Source organism: Callorhinus ursinus, unplaced genomic scaffold (genome assembly GCF_003265705.2).
Source record: "Callorhinus ursinus isolate GAN/ISIS: 27379988/994484 unplaced genomic scaffold, GSC_fseal_2.0 scaffold29, whole genome shotgun sequence".
Taxonomy (NCBI): domain Eukaryota; kingdom Metazoa; phylum Chordata; class Mammalia; order Carnivora; family Otariidae; genus Callorhinus; species Callorhinus ursinus.
In genome coordinates this window covers 3,288,588-3,305,554 of record NW_027397091.1, presented here as the reverse complement: position 1 = coordinate 3,305,554, position 16,967 = coordinate 3,288,588, and the positions used below count along the sequence as shown (strand labels likewise).

The window sequence follows — 16,967 nt, the reverse complement described above, 5'->3', positions numbered from 1 at the left end:
AATGTTACAGGTAAGACACGGTGACAGGGTAATTTGATCCTTGATTCGCTCGATAGCCAAAAGTCTAGGAAGAGAAGCACATGACACTGTTCAGTAGAGCCAGGCACCAGAAGGCCCAAAGGGTGAAAGATCATTAAATGGAAAAGGAAATGTTAGCTCCACCCCCACAGGTGGAGAGTTTTAGAGCAAGATGCTCAGAAGGACTGTAAACAAAGAGGCAACTTTTTGTCATTAAATGAGAAATCCCTACTGTTGGCCCTCATTTTTAATTGGGGAAAAAAGTCAGAACCCAGATTTTCTGGAATTTTGGTTAGATTCACTGACTTAGTTTTCTAGTGAAAAAAGGATCTCTGTTAGGGCAAGCTCTAGGTTTCTTACTGGTCTGGTCTACCAGAAGTCAGGCAGACAACTGGTATTTGTAGCCATTCTTCTATGTCACGTGCTAGTACACTGAACCTCTCGCAGCACGTTGTAGGAGACAGTCTAGTAATTCCTAGACTATCTGGTTGCTTACAAATGGCAACTGGAGAGTCTCCAATATAATGAAGTCAGTTGGAGAGGGAATGAAGCCAGCTTGGTAAAAATTTCATCTACAAGATCCCTCAAACCGAGTAATGAATCATGTAAAAGAGAAAAGGACAGTCCAAACACTGTGTAATATTAAACCAATACAACAGACAAAAGATAATATGTTAGGAATTGGTCGAAAGGGTTACTAGTCAGTAAGTACTAATGATTTTACCCATTATGAAGTTGTTGCTTTTGAGCATTCTCAAAATATGTATTTTTTTTTAAGATTTTATTTATTTGACAGAGACACAGTGAGAGAGGGAACATGAGCAGGGGGAGTGCGAGAGGGAGAAGCAGGCCAGGGAGCCCGATGTGGGGCTCGATCCCAGGGCCCTGAGATCATGACCTGAGCCGAAGGCAGACGCCTAATGCCTAAGCCACCCAGGTGCCCCAAAATATGTATTTTTTAATTGATTTTAGAACTATGTGAATGTATTACCCATTCAAAAAAACATTTTTAATATTATTTATACAAATATTTTATTTTTTTTAAAGATTTTATTTATTTATTTGACAGAGACAGAGACAGTGAGAGAGGGAACACAAGCAGGGGGAGTGGGAGAGGGAGAAGCAGGCTTCCCGCTAAGCATGGAGCCCGATGTGGGGCTCGATCCCAGAACCCTGGGATCATGACCTGAGCCGAAGGCAGACGACTAACGACTGAGCCACCCAGGCGCCCCTACACAAATATTTTAAACCAAGAAAGTATAGTTTGTTCAGAGAATCAAATGGGCAAGGTAAAAATAATTTTGCTTGGCCTAATATATAATTTGAGATGAAAAGATAACTGGTATTTCATTTAAAACAGCATTTAAAATTTAATCTTACCTATATTTCATAACTTCAACTATATCGTCAGCATCTTCTTTGGTTGCTTCCTCTCTTAATTCCAACCTTGCTCGGGCCTTTGAAAGGAAACAAGCATTTTTAGATAACAAAAGTAAGTATATTTACATAGCTTGAGCAGGATATAATACGTTGAAGCCTATTTCATTTATTCATTTTACACAAAAAGTGATTTTGGGGGGAGGGAGACTAATATGAGAAGTAAGAATAAAATTATTGGAAAACTTGAGTATGAAAACACTCATTTAAAATATGGATGAAAACCTGTTTGTATCTACTAACATATCTCTTTCTGAGTGTTCATTTCAGAAAATTTGATTATGAAATACACTTGGTTTTTCTTTGCTTTTACTTTCAGGAGATCATGCCTAACCAATTTGTTAAAACAACATAGAAGGATAATCTGATTTTAAACGCAAAAAGCCCAAACTCCAGCTAATTTTAACTGCCAGAGTTCTCTTAGCATTCCAAACCTGTGAATAAATGTTACTGCTGTTAGAAAAATAGGTACTATTGTTATGGACTTGTCATGTATCAAATCAAATACTGACACATTCCATGTTTCCATATATTCAACTTAAAATCTTAGACTCCTTAATTAACCTAACCACTTGCCACACTCCAGGAGTCTTAAATGTCAATAAAAGGGGGGGAAAAAGTTGCATGGTATGTAACTGGTCCTGTGCCTAGAAAGAAGTGGCTATACTTTGATTGGTTATGATACAGATATGACCATTTTTAAAAATTTTATGCATCCATTTATAATGTCTCTTAGTTGCAAGAAAAATCAATTACGCAGGAAAAAGAGAAATCGTATCACCTCTTGCCCCCATTTATAAGTCAAAAAAGCATGAACTTAAAATAAACCTCTGTTAGACGAATCAGAGATTCCAACTGTCTAGTGGTGATGGGTGAGCTATTTAACCGCTGGCTCTGTTTCCGAAGCTCAAGGTAAAAATCTTGAAGAATCTGAGCAGCTTCTGTGGATAGCCTTGGATAGACATACTGCCGAGCATAACCAATGTACTTTCTCAACAGCTGGTGGGGAATTAGATCTATTGTTTCTCCAGGAACTACCTAAAGCATGATAAAAAGGCCCAAGATTATAAGGATAGCAAATAAAATCTTTCTGTTAAAATAACTTGAGATACATAAAAAATTCTAAAAGACTTTCCAAATAAGCCAAACACTGTAGTTCTAGCTCTGAGTATAGTTGGCTTAGATTATTTCAAATGAAGTTTACTACTACTGTAATATAAAAGGTTTTGGCATGAAAGTGATATACTACTGCTCTACAATAAGCAACATACTGAACTCTGACATTCAAACAGAACGGAAATGAATGATTAAGAAAGAGAAGCCTACCTTTAATCTTTCTGATAATGGTTTATCAGACACCACTTCAAGTACAGAAGTATTTGAATCCTGACTATTTATGCGAGCTACGGTGGCACTGCTAACAGTTCTCTGCTTTCCCGCTCTTATTGCAATCACATGTTCAGAGAGTAAGTGATCATGATCCTCATTTGGGGTGTCTAACAGGATAAAGACCAAATCAAATCGGGACAGCAGGGCGCTCCCCATTCTAAGAGGCATAAAAGAAGAAACAATGATTGAATCAAAACAAATAGAAAACCATTTACTCACTTGTTTACTATTCAAGTTCCACGTAGAACTTTAAAAAAATATTTAAAAAATAAAGTTTAAGTTAAAGAAACAAGCAGTAACTTTTGGATTTGATACATGCACCAAATCTGGAGAGACACCCTTCAACATGTAAACAAACCATATATGTACCTACCTTTGGTAGGTTGAGGACAAGGCCCCTTCTCACACAATCTTTTTTTTTTTTTTTTAATTTTTATTTGTCAGAAGAAAGAGGAGAGAGCACAAACAGGAAGATGCCAGCAGAGGGAGAAGCAGGCTCCCTACTGAGCAAGGAGCCCAATGCGGGACTCAATCCCAGGACCCCAGGATCATGACCAGAGCCGAAGACAGACGCTTAAAAGTACCTGATGGTGAGCTTCACAATGACTTTGAATTTTAAAACACATGCTATGTGATTCACCAGAGGTTATCTAGTTGGGTGGTTTTAATTTTTTTATGTTTTCTCTCACCAAAACAGTCTCTCAATGCATCTGTGATCACTTAAAAAAAAAAAAGCCCACTTTTTCTTAAAAGTCATTATAATCGGGGTGCCTGGGTGGTTCAGTCAAGCATCCACCTTGATTTCAGCTTAGGTCATGATTTCAGGTTGTGAGATCAAGCCCCGTGTCAGGCTCCATGCTGGGCATGGAGCTTGCTTAATATTCTCTCTCCCTTTTCCCTGCCCCCTCTCTCTCTCAAAAAAAAAAAAAAAAGTCATTATAATCATTATAATAAAAATGCTGTGTTCTAGTCATCTTCCCTGATCCCACCAATCAGATAGTCCTTCTGAGACAAGAAAACTAAAATCCAGAGTGATTAAAGAATTTGGCCAAGGTCCCAAAGCAGGTTTGTGTGCCTCTAAAAACCAGAATCCAAGTCCTTGTTCAATAGGATCTTTCTGATTTTCCCAATAAAACACTTTTTCATTTTACTAAGAAAAACTAATAGATTGACTTTTTTGGTGGTGGTGGCATAGCATCTCCAAGTACAATTGTATATTTTGCTATGTATCATTTTTATAGTAAAGGTACACATTATCATCAAACATTAGGAAATTTTTTTTTCCTCTAGAATTTAAGCTTCCAGTTTTTCACATGAGGCATTCTTTTGTCTTTTTCTCACTTCTGCATCATTTCAATCTATTTCCCCCTTTCTATACCTTTTGTCCAACCTATACAGAACAAATTAGAAGAAAAAGCATACACACATACAAATACAAACTGTTTTTGGAAGTGGGATCATACCCCATTTACAGCAAAGCACAGAGCTATCAGCACACACAGAGCTACTTCCATTTTTATAATTGCTACTTTCCACTGTACAGCCTTGCCATAGTTTAACCACTTCCATATCAAAGGGCATTTTAAGTTGTTCCCAATTTTTGGTTGTGATAAATAATGCCATCATACCCAACCTGTAAACACATCTCTGTGCATTTGTGTGACTATTTCTGTGGGTATGATTCCTAAAAGTAGAACTGGCTACAACAAATCGAATGTACATTTAAAATATCAATAAACAGAGGCACCTAGGTGGCTCATTTGGTTAAGTGTCCGACTCTTGATTTTGGCTCAGGTCATGATCTCAGGGTTGTGAAATCGAGCCAAGTCAGGCTCCACACTGGGCATGGAGTCTGCTTGCGATCTCTCTCTCTCCTCCTCCCTTTGCACCCCCCACCACTTGCTCGTGCTTGCTCTCTCAAAAAAAAATAGTAATAAATATGCCAGTTGTCCTTCAGTATGTTAACTTGAATATGTGAGAACCCATTTCCCCAACCCTTTGCCAATAATGATTATTAATATTTAAAATGTTTGCCAATCTAATAGCTATCAATGATACTTCACTGTTTTAATTTGTAGTGCTCAAACACGTTTTTGTACATTTACTGGAACTTATCATTTCTGTGAACCATCATGTCCTCAGTTATCTTTTTCTTAGTGATTTATAAGGCTTCAATATACTAAAGGTATAAATATCTAGAGAGACTTACTTTAAATTCTCAGAAACTGTTTTGGCTTTATTGTAGTGTCCTCCAACTGGATTTGCAGCAGCAATGATGGATGTTCTAGCAGGGAGGCTACAAACCATGCCAGCCTTAGCAAGACTAATACTTTGCTGTTCCATAGCTTCTAACAAGGCTTGATGTTGATTCCCCATCTTATCAAATTCATCTATTCCACAAATACCTACAATCACAGTAAAATAATACAGTTTTCCGTATTGGTCAAGTTCCAAATCTTACAGGATGGAAACTATTTCACCATAAAGAATTATCTGTAATTCGGGGCGCCTGTGTGGCTCAGTCAACTGTTAAGCATCTGCCTTCGGCTCAGGTCATGATCTCAGGGTCCTGGGATCGAGTCCCGCATCGGGCTCCCTGCTCAGGGGGAAGCCTGCTTCTCCCTCTCCCACTCCCCCTGCTTGTGTTCCTATTCTCACTCTCTCTCTCTGTCAAAAGATAAAATTAAAAAAAAAAAGCTTTTAAAAAAAAGAATTATTTGTAGTTATTTCCAGCAGTTAAAATTATAAAATGTCATATGGTTGAGAATGTGTATTTGTTTTACAGCAAATAAAACACTTGTCTTAACTTTTATGTAGTATTTTCTCATTCAGCATTTTCTGTAGGCAAGGCACTGTGTTGTGAGGGCTATAAAAATGAAAATAGGAGAGTGACCCTCAAAAAGCTCAAAGACTTACATTCAAACAGGTGAGATAAGATATATACATATTCAAAAGACAGTGTATCTCAGCAATTACAAGAGATAGGCATAATTACCTAAGATCAGTTTTCTGAGTAAGGAGAGGACAGTTGAGCAAAAACTTCAAGGTGGAAAGGGAACAAGCCTTGCAGACCTGTCTGGGGTAAGGGAAGCACGAGTACAAAAGCCTACTGCAGGAATGTGACGTGCCTGGAGTGCTGGCGGCGTCCCAAGTATAGCAAGAAGGCCACTGTAGCCGGAGAATAAGAGGGGAATAGTAGATAATGAGGCAAAAGAGGTGATGAAAAGGCCAGAATGTGGACCACTGTCAAGCCTTGAGCTTTCACTCTGAGTGGGATAGGGAGCCACTGGAGGGTTCTACGGAGAATAACTTGATCTGAGTTTTAACGGGATCGCTCTGCCTTGTTAAGAACAACAGGAAGGGCAAGGGTGGTCACACGCATTCCAACTATGAGATCACACTACTAATCCACGTAAGAGATGACAGCAGCACTGGAAGAGTCTGGATCCTGGATATATATGGAAGGTAGAGCCCACAATATTTGTTGATAGACTGGATATGGGGTATGAGCAAAAGTCAAGGATGACTGCACATTTTCTGATGTAAGCAAACAGAAGAATGGAATTATCACTGACTGAGATGGGAAAGACTGTAATAGGTTTGAAGGGGAACATCAGGATTTCAGCTTAGGACATGTTAAGTTTGAAGAAGTTATGGAAATGCTGCAATAACAGGCAATAAGAAATATGTGCCTAGAGCTTAAAGAAGATATATAAATTTGGAAATTTTCAGCAAATATGTAGGCAAAGCCATGAGACTAGATAAGATCATCAAGAAGGTAAACATAGACTAAGAAAAAAAAGGTACATTAACGAAGCATCTGGAGGTGCCAACCAGTTAAGGTTGGGGAGATAAAGAACAAGACTGAGAAGGAACAGTCAATGAAATAAGAAGAAAACGAGAAGAGTGTAATGTCCTGGAAACCAAGGAGGTAAAGTATCAAGGAAGAGGGGGGCAAGTGGGGGTACTGAGAGGATCTGGATTCAGAAATGTGAAGGTCACTGGGAAACAAAGGAATGAATGACCTTGACTGGAATCTGGGCACTGCCTGACACATGCATAGGAACATGTTTTTCAATAGGGTTAAAGCATCACCATGAGAAACTTAGGTAGCAAAGCTTAGTTAGAGATCCCTTCTTGCTGAGCCCTCCAACTGGATCTCTTATAAACTGTCAATCAAATCCTGAAAAACATCCAATGAGATGGGTTAAAATACAGCAAAACTTCTAATTATAAAGTAATAGCTCTAAATTCTTATTTTAAGTCCTCAGAGTAAAAGGATAACATTCGCCTTATTTTTAGTTCCAGGGCATCTAGATCTATTCTGGGCTAAGTAATAGTAATGCATTCAGCAAGTATTTACTGTGCACCTATGTATTGGGCAATGTGAATATGGCAGTTAACAGGATGACCAAATCTTCCCACTTAATGTGAAGTTTTAAAACAGGCTTTAAACAAATGATCACAAATATGATGGTTGTTATGAAATGGGAAGTGCAAGAAGCAATCTATACCTATTTGACTTGATTGATTTTTATATATAATTGTGTCTGTAGCAAGAGTCTGAAAATGAATGACAGTAAGTACCAGTTTCAGTTCTGCAGTATAAACTGTATTTCCAGTTATTTTTTCTGGCACTCATTCTCAACTCACTGGTTGATATAGTGCTGTCCAAATGCCTCTTGAACAGAATGTAAAGAAATTAACTGGAAAGGAAAAGGCTTAAAAAAATCCCCAAAGCTCCAGTAGACCTAGAATAATGCATTTAAAACCCTTGGCTCAATTTAAAAATAGAAGCTGTAATTAGGGAAATTAAATGTCGTAAACAGTGGAGAGTTTGGTCTCTTACCTTGATCGCCAAGTACAAGAGCACCCGCTTCCAAAGCAAAATCTCCAGAGGAACTATCTTTTGAAAGAGTTACAGTCAAACCAGAGGCAGTTGTGGTATTACCACAAACATACACACCACGTGGAGCAACGTTGCATACTGCCTAAGGAAACAAAAGGTTTAAAAGAATCAGCCAGTGGTGTCTGGGTGGCGCAGTTGAGCGTCAGGCTCTTGGTTTCAGCTCAGATGGCGATCTCAGGGTCGTGAGATCGGGCCCTGCGTCGGCCTGCGCGCTGGGCATGGAGTCTGGTTGGGATTCTCTCTCTGTCTCCCTTTGGCCCTCACCCACCGCGTGCTCTCTCTCTCTCAAGTCTTTAAAAAATTTTTTTTTAAAAATCAGATAAAGTAAAAGGGAAAAAATAGCTAATAGTGACTGCTCACAAATATCAGCTATATGCCAAGTATTCTTCTAATAGCTTTATTGTACAATCTTTATTACCACAGTTAATAGAAAGGTATTATTACACCCCCATTTTGTGACATAGAAAACCAAGGCCTGCAGAGAGTAACTCACATTGCTGTGAAGGTGTGAAGTGAGGATTCAGTTAAACCCAGGCAGCCTGTCTCTGATGTCTACAGTCATGTGAACACTACACAGTTTCATTTTATGCTTCATTTTCAAGTTCAAACAGAAAAAACATGAGGGCCAATTTTAATTTCAAAGGCTTCAATACTTCTTTATACAGCAGGTAATAAAACGGCTCAATAATGCTCACCTTGTGAGTAAACAAGCTATGGCAGGTCAGAAAAGTGGTTAAATAGCACAAGAATTAAAAGCATGGACCTCCAGAGTCAGGCAGACCTGTTTAAATCTTGCTTTACCGTGTACTGGCTATGCTGCTCTTAGATCTCTCTCAGCCTCAGCTTCCTTATGTTTTGTCACTTATATCCCTGAGGAGTAAGTGAGATCATGTATGTAAAGGCACTTATCTGGTACCTGGCACACACACCCAATGCTAGGCCATTGTGTATGCTATGCACTGCACAACCGCAGGAGGCAGTACTCACGCTATGTCGATAATGCACGCTGGACATGTGCAGTGCCCAACCCAAGTGACCCTATGGTGTCGCGCCTATAAACAGGAGCTATCATTATTTTTGTTATGTGTAATTCCTTATTCGTCTAGGAGGATGATGATGGCTTACTAAAATGGTCAGAGGAAAATAGGATTAAAAATGTAAAGTAAGGGTGCCTGGGTGGCTCAGGTCATGATCCCAGGGTCCTGGGATCAAGCCCCGCATTGGGCTCCCTGCTCAGCGGGAAGCCTGCTTCTCCCTCTCCCACTCCCCCTGCTTGTTTCCTCTCTCATTGTCTCTCTCTCTGTCAAAAAATAAATAAAATCTTAAAAAAAAAAATGCAGGGTGCCTGGGTGGCTCAGTTGGTTAGGCAACTGCCTTCAGCTCAGGTCATAATCCTGGAGTCCTGGGATCGAGTCCCACATCGGGCTCCCTGCTCAGCAGGGAGTCTGCTTCTCCCTCTGACCCTCCTCCCTCTCATGCTGTCTCTCATTCTCTCTCTCAAATAGATAAATAAAATCTTTAAAAAAAATGTAAGTAAACAATTCATAACCGTTAGTGTTAACCTAATTTTTAAAAAACTTTGGTTTAGCAGGGCTGGAAGACTTACATACAATATGCTCCACTGTTTACAACATTTAATTTCCACTAATATTACAGTTTCTATTTTTAAATTAAGTTAAATGGCATTATTCCAGGTCTAAAAAACATGAAAAACTGCCAGTGTCATTTCTTGGTATTAAATTTTTTTCAGTACCATTAAATGTATTTTGAAACCATTATCTGCCAAGACCTATTTCTTAAATTAAAAAGGAGTAAGAGAGAGGTATCTGGGTGGCTCAGTCGGTTGGGCGTCCGACTCTTGATTTTTGGCTCGGGTCATGATCTAGGGGGTCGTGGTATCAAGCCCCACGTCAGGCACTGCACTTGGAGGGGAGTCTGCTTGGGATTCTCTTTCTCCCTCTCCCTCTTCCTCTCCTCCTCCCCCCTGTGCTAGCAGGTGCACGGGTGCACTCTCCTCTCTCAAATTTTTTTTTTAAACTTTTCTTTTTAAAATCTCATTTATTTATTTGAGACAGTGAGCGAGAGACAGCATGATCAGGGGGAGGGGCAGAGGTAGAAGGAGAAGCAGATTCCCCACTCAGCAGGGAGCCCGATGTAGGACTGATCCCCGGACCCTGAGATCATGACCTGAGCTGAAGGCAGACACTTAACTGACGGAGCCACCCAGGCACTCCTAAATAAATAAATCTTAAAAAAAAAAAAAAAAAAAAGAGTAAGAGAAAAATGGAAGTTTTATACACCATAAGCAAAATGTATAAATTCTAAGATTTATTTGTATAGATAATCAGACACTGTGGAGGTTAAACCAGGCTTCTTCCTATAAATACACTAATTCAAAAGTCACACACATATACAACGATATATATATCACATATATAACGAAAGCAGTAACAATTCAGGTCCCCACATGTACCGTCTACATGCACAGTCCGGCTAAGTATCCTGCTTTCATTTTTATAATCAACTGTTTCTGCTACAACTGGGCGCTCTATGGCTCAGTTGTCAGGCTTGTAGTAAGGGCTCAGAACAGAATTTTTTTTTTTAAAGTAGACCCCACTGGTTCAAAGGAACATGGAAACATAGATGAAATGTCAGATTAGGAATTAAAATGATGAGTGGTTTAACAATCAAGCATAGGGGATAAATAATGACTCTGACGTGAAAGACAATGGGTTTATAATGCAATGATGAGGTCAAAGCGGTTCTCAATCCTGGCTGCACCGCACAATCCCCTGTGGAAGGTTGTACACACACAGACACTAGAATCCTAATCCAGAGGCTCTTAATTCAGTTGGACTAGGGCAGGCCCCAGGATTTTCAGAGTTCCAAAGATGATTCTGATATGCAGCCAGAGTTCCAACCCCTGAATAAAGACTCAGTAGCCACAGGACTACAACTTACCAAGGACCCCTGGTCTGGTCACATTTTTCCACACTGGGGGTGGTGGGAAGGAATGGGACACATGGGCATTCTCAGAAAGGACATTATGACTGGCTTACCAGGTGTCACTCCCAGGTAACCACAAGTATTCCAACAAGCAGAACCTCCTAGAGCCATCATAAGTCCTGGTGGGGAGAACCACTAGGCTCCGACTGGCAGAGGCAGAATCTTCTTGGGCACCAACAAGAAGTTGGCCACAGAAGTTGCCTTGCTTTAGAGAGAAGCAGTGGAGATGCACACAGACTGATCTCTTACCTTTATCAGACTATTCCTATAGCTCAATACACTTTATATAGTGTGAAGAGAGAATGCATGACTCTGCTTCCCTGCTCTTTACTTTCTCAAACTATTCTTGTCATAGGTGAAGTCACAACAAAAAAGACTAGCAAAGCTGATACCAAAAAAAAAAAAAAAAAAAGGGTTAGAGAAATGGCGGACATTTCACAATAGTTGACATCTCAACAGACCACCATGTCTGCACAGCCTGTGTAATCTCTTTGGAAGGATGGCCAGACAGAAGTGATGTATTACTCACACAAACCCCAATTCACTTTTACCGTCAGACCAACTATATCCTCTGGCACACAAATACTACATGCTTTGAGAAAATTCACTTGCGAATCAGTCATACACTTCATCAGGAATACATCAAATACTAGATGACTGATTTCCTACCTGTAGCATCTGACTCTTTCCCAAGCCTGGATCTCCAACAACAAGGACATGTGGATCTCCTCGAATCGGAATTCTGTTTTTGTCATCTGCATATTTTTGGCTTCCTCCAAAGAGTGCTAATGCCAAGCCTGCTTTAACAAGCTCAAGTGTGAAAGAAGAGGGAGGAGGAGAAAAACCTCAAAACTGAGAAAGACACAAAGATGACTAGCAAAAAAGGGATGCTTCTCCTTCTATATTTACATTTACTTGAGAATTTTTTTTAAAAGCATGATTGAATTTTACTTTTTTCCCCCCTAAGGAAATTAACTTAAAATACAAACTTCTGTAATGTAAATGATTAAAAGCAAAAACTAGGAAGCACATAAAATCAAAGAAGTATCTTTAAAGTCACTGAATAAAGACCTACTTTGCAAGGCATGAATCTACTCCACAAAACTGGGGAATACTTGCTAGTTTCCGCTTTAACACTTAGTGCCTAAAATCACTTTAAAGGTACCTCATTCCCATTAGCTCAAATTAGTAAGCATCTTGTTCATACAAGGAGCTGTAGTTTGCCTTTCACATCATTCATTTATGGAGAACAATGACATATTAAAATACAAATAAGTGACTAACAAAAATTAGCTATTTTTGCCAACTTTATATATTTTTGGGTAAAGATGAAGTACTTACTTCATGACCAAAAATGACAGGGCAAAGTGAGCTGAAAAACAGAATACAACTTATAAATTCTTATTTATGCTTCATCAATCTATTACAAGATCTACTTTACAACTTGCTTAACTTGCTTTAGCATCAAGAAAAAGGCAAACATAAAATTTACATCACTCAAACAACTCAAAACATTTTATTCAAACAGTAAGTTTCTCAAAATTCTTGGGTAATTCATAAAGGAAAGAATGCTTTAAAAATTGTACCTGTGTAAGGGAGATAAAACTTGTAAAGCATTTTATTTATTTTTTTGAAAGAGAGAGTGAGTGAGCTGGGGCAGGGAGGGGCAGAGAAGAGGGAGAGAGAATCTCAAGCAGGCTCCACACCCAACGTGGGCTCGATCTCAGGACCCTGAGATTATGACCTGAGCCAAAATCAAGAGTTGACTGATTGAGCTATCCAGGTGCCCCTTTGCAAAGCATCTTAAGTAACTATATATAGTGTTGATATATCACCAGCTGGTGATCTCATAATCATGGTCTTCTACTTTAGGCACCATACACTGACTACCACCCCTTCTCACTCCCCCATTCCCTTACCAGTATTTCGGGGGATCACCTCCCAAATAAATGCTTACCCAAATCGTTGCTTCTTAAGAAACCTAAACTAAAACATAACCTGCCACTGTCTTCTCCATTCTCCTTTCATGGTCCTCCACTTGTTATTCTAGCAAAGGTGAACAAACTTTTTCTTAAAAGGCCAGAATAAAAGGCGTCATAAATCTTTTCAGTTTTACCGTCTGGGTCACAACTACTCAACTTATGTGAAAGCAATTATGTGATGAATGGATGGCACTGTGTTCAAATAAAATTTTATTTACAAAACCAGGCAGCCTGACTAATTTGCCAACCCCTACAAGATTAACAAATGGACAACCATGAAAAATTCTAGTTTTAATGTTGAAATCACAAATACAGAACTAAAGGGTAAAAGCAACCTGTGAGAAGAAAACCTTTCTAGTATGGCAGAAAGACCACTGCAAAGGTTCGTTCTTATTCAAAATGGGTAAGAGGAACCAATCAAAGAGGTGTTTTGATCTTCAACCAAGTGGCTCCTCCCCACCTGCTCACAGCCCACTCACCACACTGTCCCTGATCCACAGATTACACCCTCACTCTAGCTCAGAGTACCCCTTCTCCCAGGGTAGGTCTGGATGGCTATCTATTCAGAAGTCTCTGAGGGTTTAAGGACAAACACCCCCCTGAGGAACTCTATACTTTTCTCAGCTGACTCTAACATATTAAAGGGAGAAAGAGTCAAATTCTCTTAGTGCCCTAAGCCTAACTAAGGAAAACACAACATGGTTAAGTGTTCTTTTTTTTTTTTTTTTTAAGATTTTCTTTCTTTGTCAGAGACAGAGTACAAGCAGGGGGAGCGGCAGGCGGAGAAGCAGGCTCCCTGCTGAGCAGGGAGCCCGATGCAGGACTCGATCCCAGGACCCCTGGATCATGACCTGAGCCAAAGGCTGATGTTTAACCGACTGAGCCACCCAGGCGTCCCCAGGGTTAAGTGTTCTAATACAACACATTTCAAAACCTCAGTCTTTACTACTGTTAGGTACATCTATTTTTCAGTCTCTCTCGTTTTCCTCTATTTCTTCAAAATTACCCAAAAAATTGTTTAAAAGTTTTTAAAATAACAGCATGCTGTGTTAATTATGTTAAATACATTATAAAATTTCATGTAATCCTTGGAACAATCTGAGGCAGGAATTATTTCTAAGATGAGAAAAATGAAGGAGGTAATAAGTAACATGCTTCCAACCATACTGGAAGTGTTTGAAGTGGGATTCTAACTTAGATTTAGTGAAAATTAAAAACAAAAAAACTAAAAAATAAAAACAGCTCTTAACCACGAAAGCAAAAATTGCCTCTACTTTGCTTCTTCTCTACTGCATGACAATAACGTGGAAATAAAAGAGTATTATGGGGCGCCTGGGTGGCTCAGTTGGTTAAGTGACTGCCTTCGGCTCAGGTCATGATCCTGGAGTCCCTGGATCGAGTCCCTGGATCGAGTCCCGCATCGGGCTCCCTGCTCGGCAGGGAGTCTGCTTCTCCCTCTGACCCTCCCCCCTCTCATGTGCTCTCTCTCTCTCTCTCTCTCATTCTCTCTGTCTCAAATAAATAAATAAAATCTTTAAAAATAAAAAATAAAAAAAATAAAAGAGTATTATGAAATACTTCCATGTGAATCTCTTGCTCTCTTTTTTAATATTTTATTTATTTATTTGTCAGAGAGAAAGAGAGAGAGCACAAGCAGGGGGAGTGGCAGGCAGAGGGAGAAGCAGGCTCCCCACTGAGCAAGGAGCCCAATGTGGGACTCATCCCAGGACCCTGGGATCATGACCTGAGCTGAAGGTAGATGCTTAACCAACTGAGCCACCCAGGCGTCCCTCTCTTTCTTGCTCTTTAAAAATAAACAACCTCCTACATACAACCAATTGAAATGACTGGAATTCACAGTCCCATCACTACTTCTGCTGAGTAACCAACTTCAATTGTGAGATAGTAAATTTTCTTTATGGATTAAACTAGAGATCAACAAACTTTTCCATAGAGGTACAGACAGTAAATATCTGTGAGCCATTCCCTGTTGCAACTACTCAGTTCTACCACTGCAGCTGGAAAGGAACAGTCACTATATAAATGAATGATTATGGCTGTGTTCCAGTAAGTTTATTTACAGGAAGTGAAATTTGAATTTTATGTAATTCTGTGTGTCATTTAATAGTCTTTTTTTTTCAGCCATTAAAAAATGTAAAAACCATTCCTAGCTTATGGGCCATATAAAAATGGGCAGTTAGTTGGATTTGACCTGTGAACTGTAATTTGCAACCATTTTGACTAGTTTTTGTTACTTGTAGCCAAGAGCACTGCATATACATAGTAAAACTTCAGATAATCTCATACATACTTGACAATGAGTTTAAACAGGTTTTCTTCAGCTTGAATCTCTTGGATGGCATAAAGGTCTTTAAGTGAGAACTCCATCAATGCTCCATGCTTACACCCATCCTCAGAAGTCTTTGTTTTCTGTCCTTTGCTATTACTAACAGAATTTGCTTCAATGTACAAAAGGAACATGCATTTGTCATTCTTATTGCGAGAACCTGTAAATTTCAAAGTATGAAATACAGTAATTGGTATTTCATTTTCTCTACAAAGATTCGAATGGAATGAAAAACAAAGGCACAATAAGCTACAAATAAACCTTTATTTTAAAGGAAAAGTTTCACCCATGTAAGAAACAAGGAATTCCCTTATTAGTGGAGATTCAAAAGAACCTTGAAAGAAGATGAATGCTGACAAATTAATAAGAAACAATCAAAATGAGAAAAGAGTTATATAATACCTTCTTCAGCATTTGAGACTTTGACAACTCCAGTAATAGTCACTGTGTCTCCTGGGACACAGCTATCCACAAGATCGTGAACAAGTTCACACTCTATCGTTCGTGGAATCCGACCTGCTTCTCGCTGATCATCAGACATTAGCTCCTGGATTCTAAAAAGTTAAACAATTTTCAATCAGTACATATACTGACTTCAATTTCTTCAACATGTCAACTATTCAGGATCCACAAAGTACTGAGGAAGATAAAGGGCAGGTTAGTGTAAAAAAAAAAAGTTCAATGGTGTATCTAATATTACTTCAGCAGTTTGCCATTAAGAATGGCAGGATGAGCATATATGCTTGCCTGCCCCTCTCCAAATGTCCACCAAAATGGTAGTCACCAAATAAGTAAAGAGAAGTTCTAGGGTGTGCAGAGGTGTTATCGATAAGAGCTCTTGAAATTTTAGAAAACAGCAAGTGGGAAAGTACTGATGAATAAAACAAAATAAAGTCCAAAATACACACAGGAAAAAGTTACAAGGAATTAAAGGAAGTGGGAAAGTATTGATGAATAAAACAAAATAAAGTCCAAAATACACACAGGAAAAAGTTACAAGGATCTAAGAGAAGTGGGAGCCTTCTAGGTTGGAGTTGGCAGGAATGAAAAGTAGGGAATTCCTTGTTTCTTACATAGATGAAACTTTTCCTCCTTTCAGTAGATGGCTAAAAGGAAACAGGATAATCAACTAAAGACAAGTCACAGAATAGCTGTTCAGAATTCTTTAGTAGGTGGGTGGATAGGCGGGTAGGTGAAAAATGAGGGCATTCCAGCAAACCAGGCTTTACTGTTTAACAAAAACCAGAGCACTGTTCTAGAGAAATGGATCCATCCACTGTGAGGGGAGCTACAGCATCTAATGAGGGTATTGGAACTCCAAAATAAAGCCTCCTCATTCTGGCATCCAAGGAGCCCAACTCCAATTCAAAACATACTCATATAGCAAAATTTGATAGTCAAAACCTCTACCTTCTTACCAGGGGGCAGGTGTTATGAGGAAATATTCCTACTTACAATATAGCAAAGAAACCTATCCGACCTGGTCCAAATAATTTCTCATTGCTCATCAGACATTTCAGGATGAAATGGCAATAATTCAGGAAAGAGAAGAGCATTAGAAACAAACAAAAAGCTAAGAGTTTTTGAGAAAATCTTACCATCATAAAACAAGAATAAGCGGCTATAAAAAGGTAACTATGGGAAAACAAATGAGATCAGGAAAATTAAAAATATGTATATAAAAATTGAAATCTTGCCATTTGCAACGACGTGGATGGAACTAGAGGGTATTATGCTAAGAGAAATAAGTCAATCAGAGAAAGACAATTATCATATGATCTCACTGATAATGAGGAATTCTTAATCTCAGGAAACAAACTGAGGGTTGCTGCAGTGGTGGTGGGGTGGGAGGGATGGGGTGGCTGGGTGATAGACATTG

The 16,967-nt window shown here is 39.1% G+C and overlaps 1 protein-coding gene and 1 long non-coding RNA gene across 14 annotated transcripts in view; one reads left to right on the top strand and one right to left on the bottom strand.

Moving 5' to 3' along the window:
* Positions 1 to 16,967, bottom strand: part of MCM8 (minichromosome maintenance 8 homologous recombination repair factor) — a 41,664-nt gene that overhangs the window by 4,869 nt on the left and 19,828 nt on the right. For both annotated transcript variants that reach the window (XM_073878361.1, XM_025876033.2), the window contains 9 exons: positions 15,491 to 15,642; positions 15,053 to 15,248; positions 12,101 to 12,131; positions 11,429 to 11,569; positions 7,694 to 7,835; positions 5,054 to 5,249; positions 2,782 to 3,001; positions 2,284 to 2,493; positions 1,399 to 1,475 (listed from right to left, as the gene is read on the bottom strand). In XM_073878361.1, coding sequence (XP_073734462.1) covers positions 1,399 to 1,475; positions 2,284 to 2,493; positions 2,782 to 3,001; positions 5,054 to 5,249; positions 7,694 to 7,835; positions 11,429 to 11,569; positions 12,101 to 12,131; positions 15,053 to 15,248; positions 15,491 to 15,642 — 1,365 coding nt within the window. The remainder of the gene's footprint in view (positions 1 to 1,398; positions 1,476 to 2,283; positions 2,494 to 2,781; positions 3,002 to 5,053; positions 5,250 to 7,693; positions 7,836 to 11,428; positions 11,570 to 12,100; positions 12,132 to 15,052; positions 15,249 to 15,490; positions 15,643 to 16,967) is intronic.
* LOC112827436 (uncharacterized) overlaps positions 1 to 16,967 on the top strand; it is a 42,525-nt gene that overhangs the window by 18,139 nt on the left and 7,419 nt on the right. For 8 of the 12 annotated variants that reach the window (XR_012374110.1, XR_003209233.2, XR_012374111.1 and 5 more), the window contains 2 exons: positions 3,289 to 3,434; positions 5,090 to 5,274. The exons of 1 other annotated variant lie outside the window; for it this stretch is intronic. This is a non-coding gene — a long non-coding RNA (uncharacterized lncRNA). Of the gene's footprint in view, positions 1 to 3,288; positions 3,435 to 5,089; positions 5,275 to 16,967 lie in introns of those variants that run through there. 3 more of the 12 variants (XR_012374106.1, XR_012374107.1, XR_012374109.1) reach the window with 2 other exon arrangements.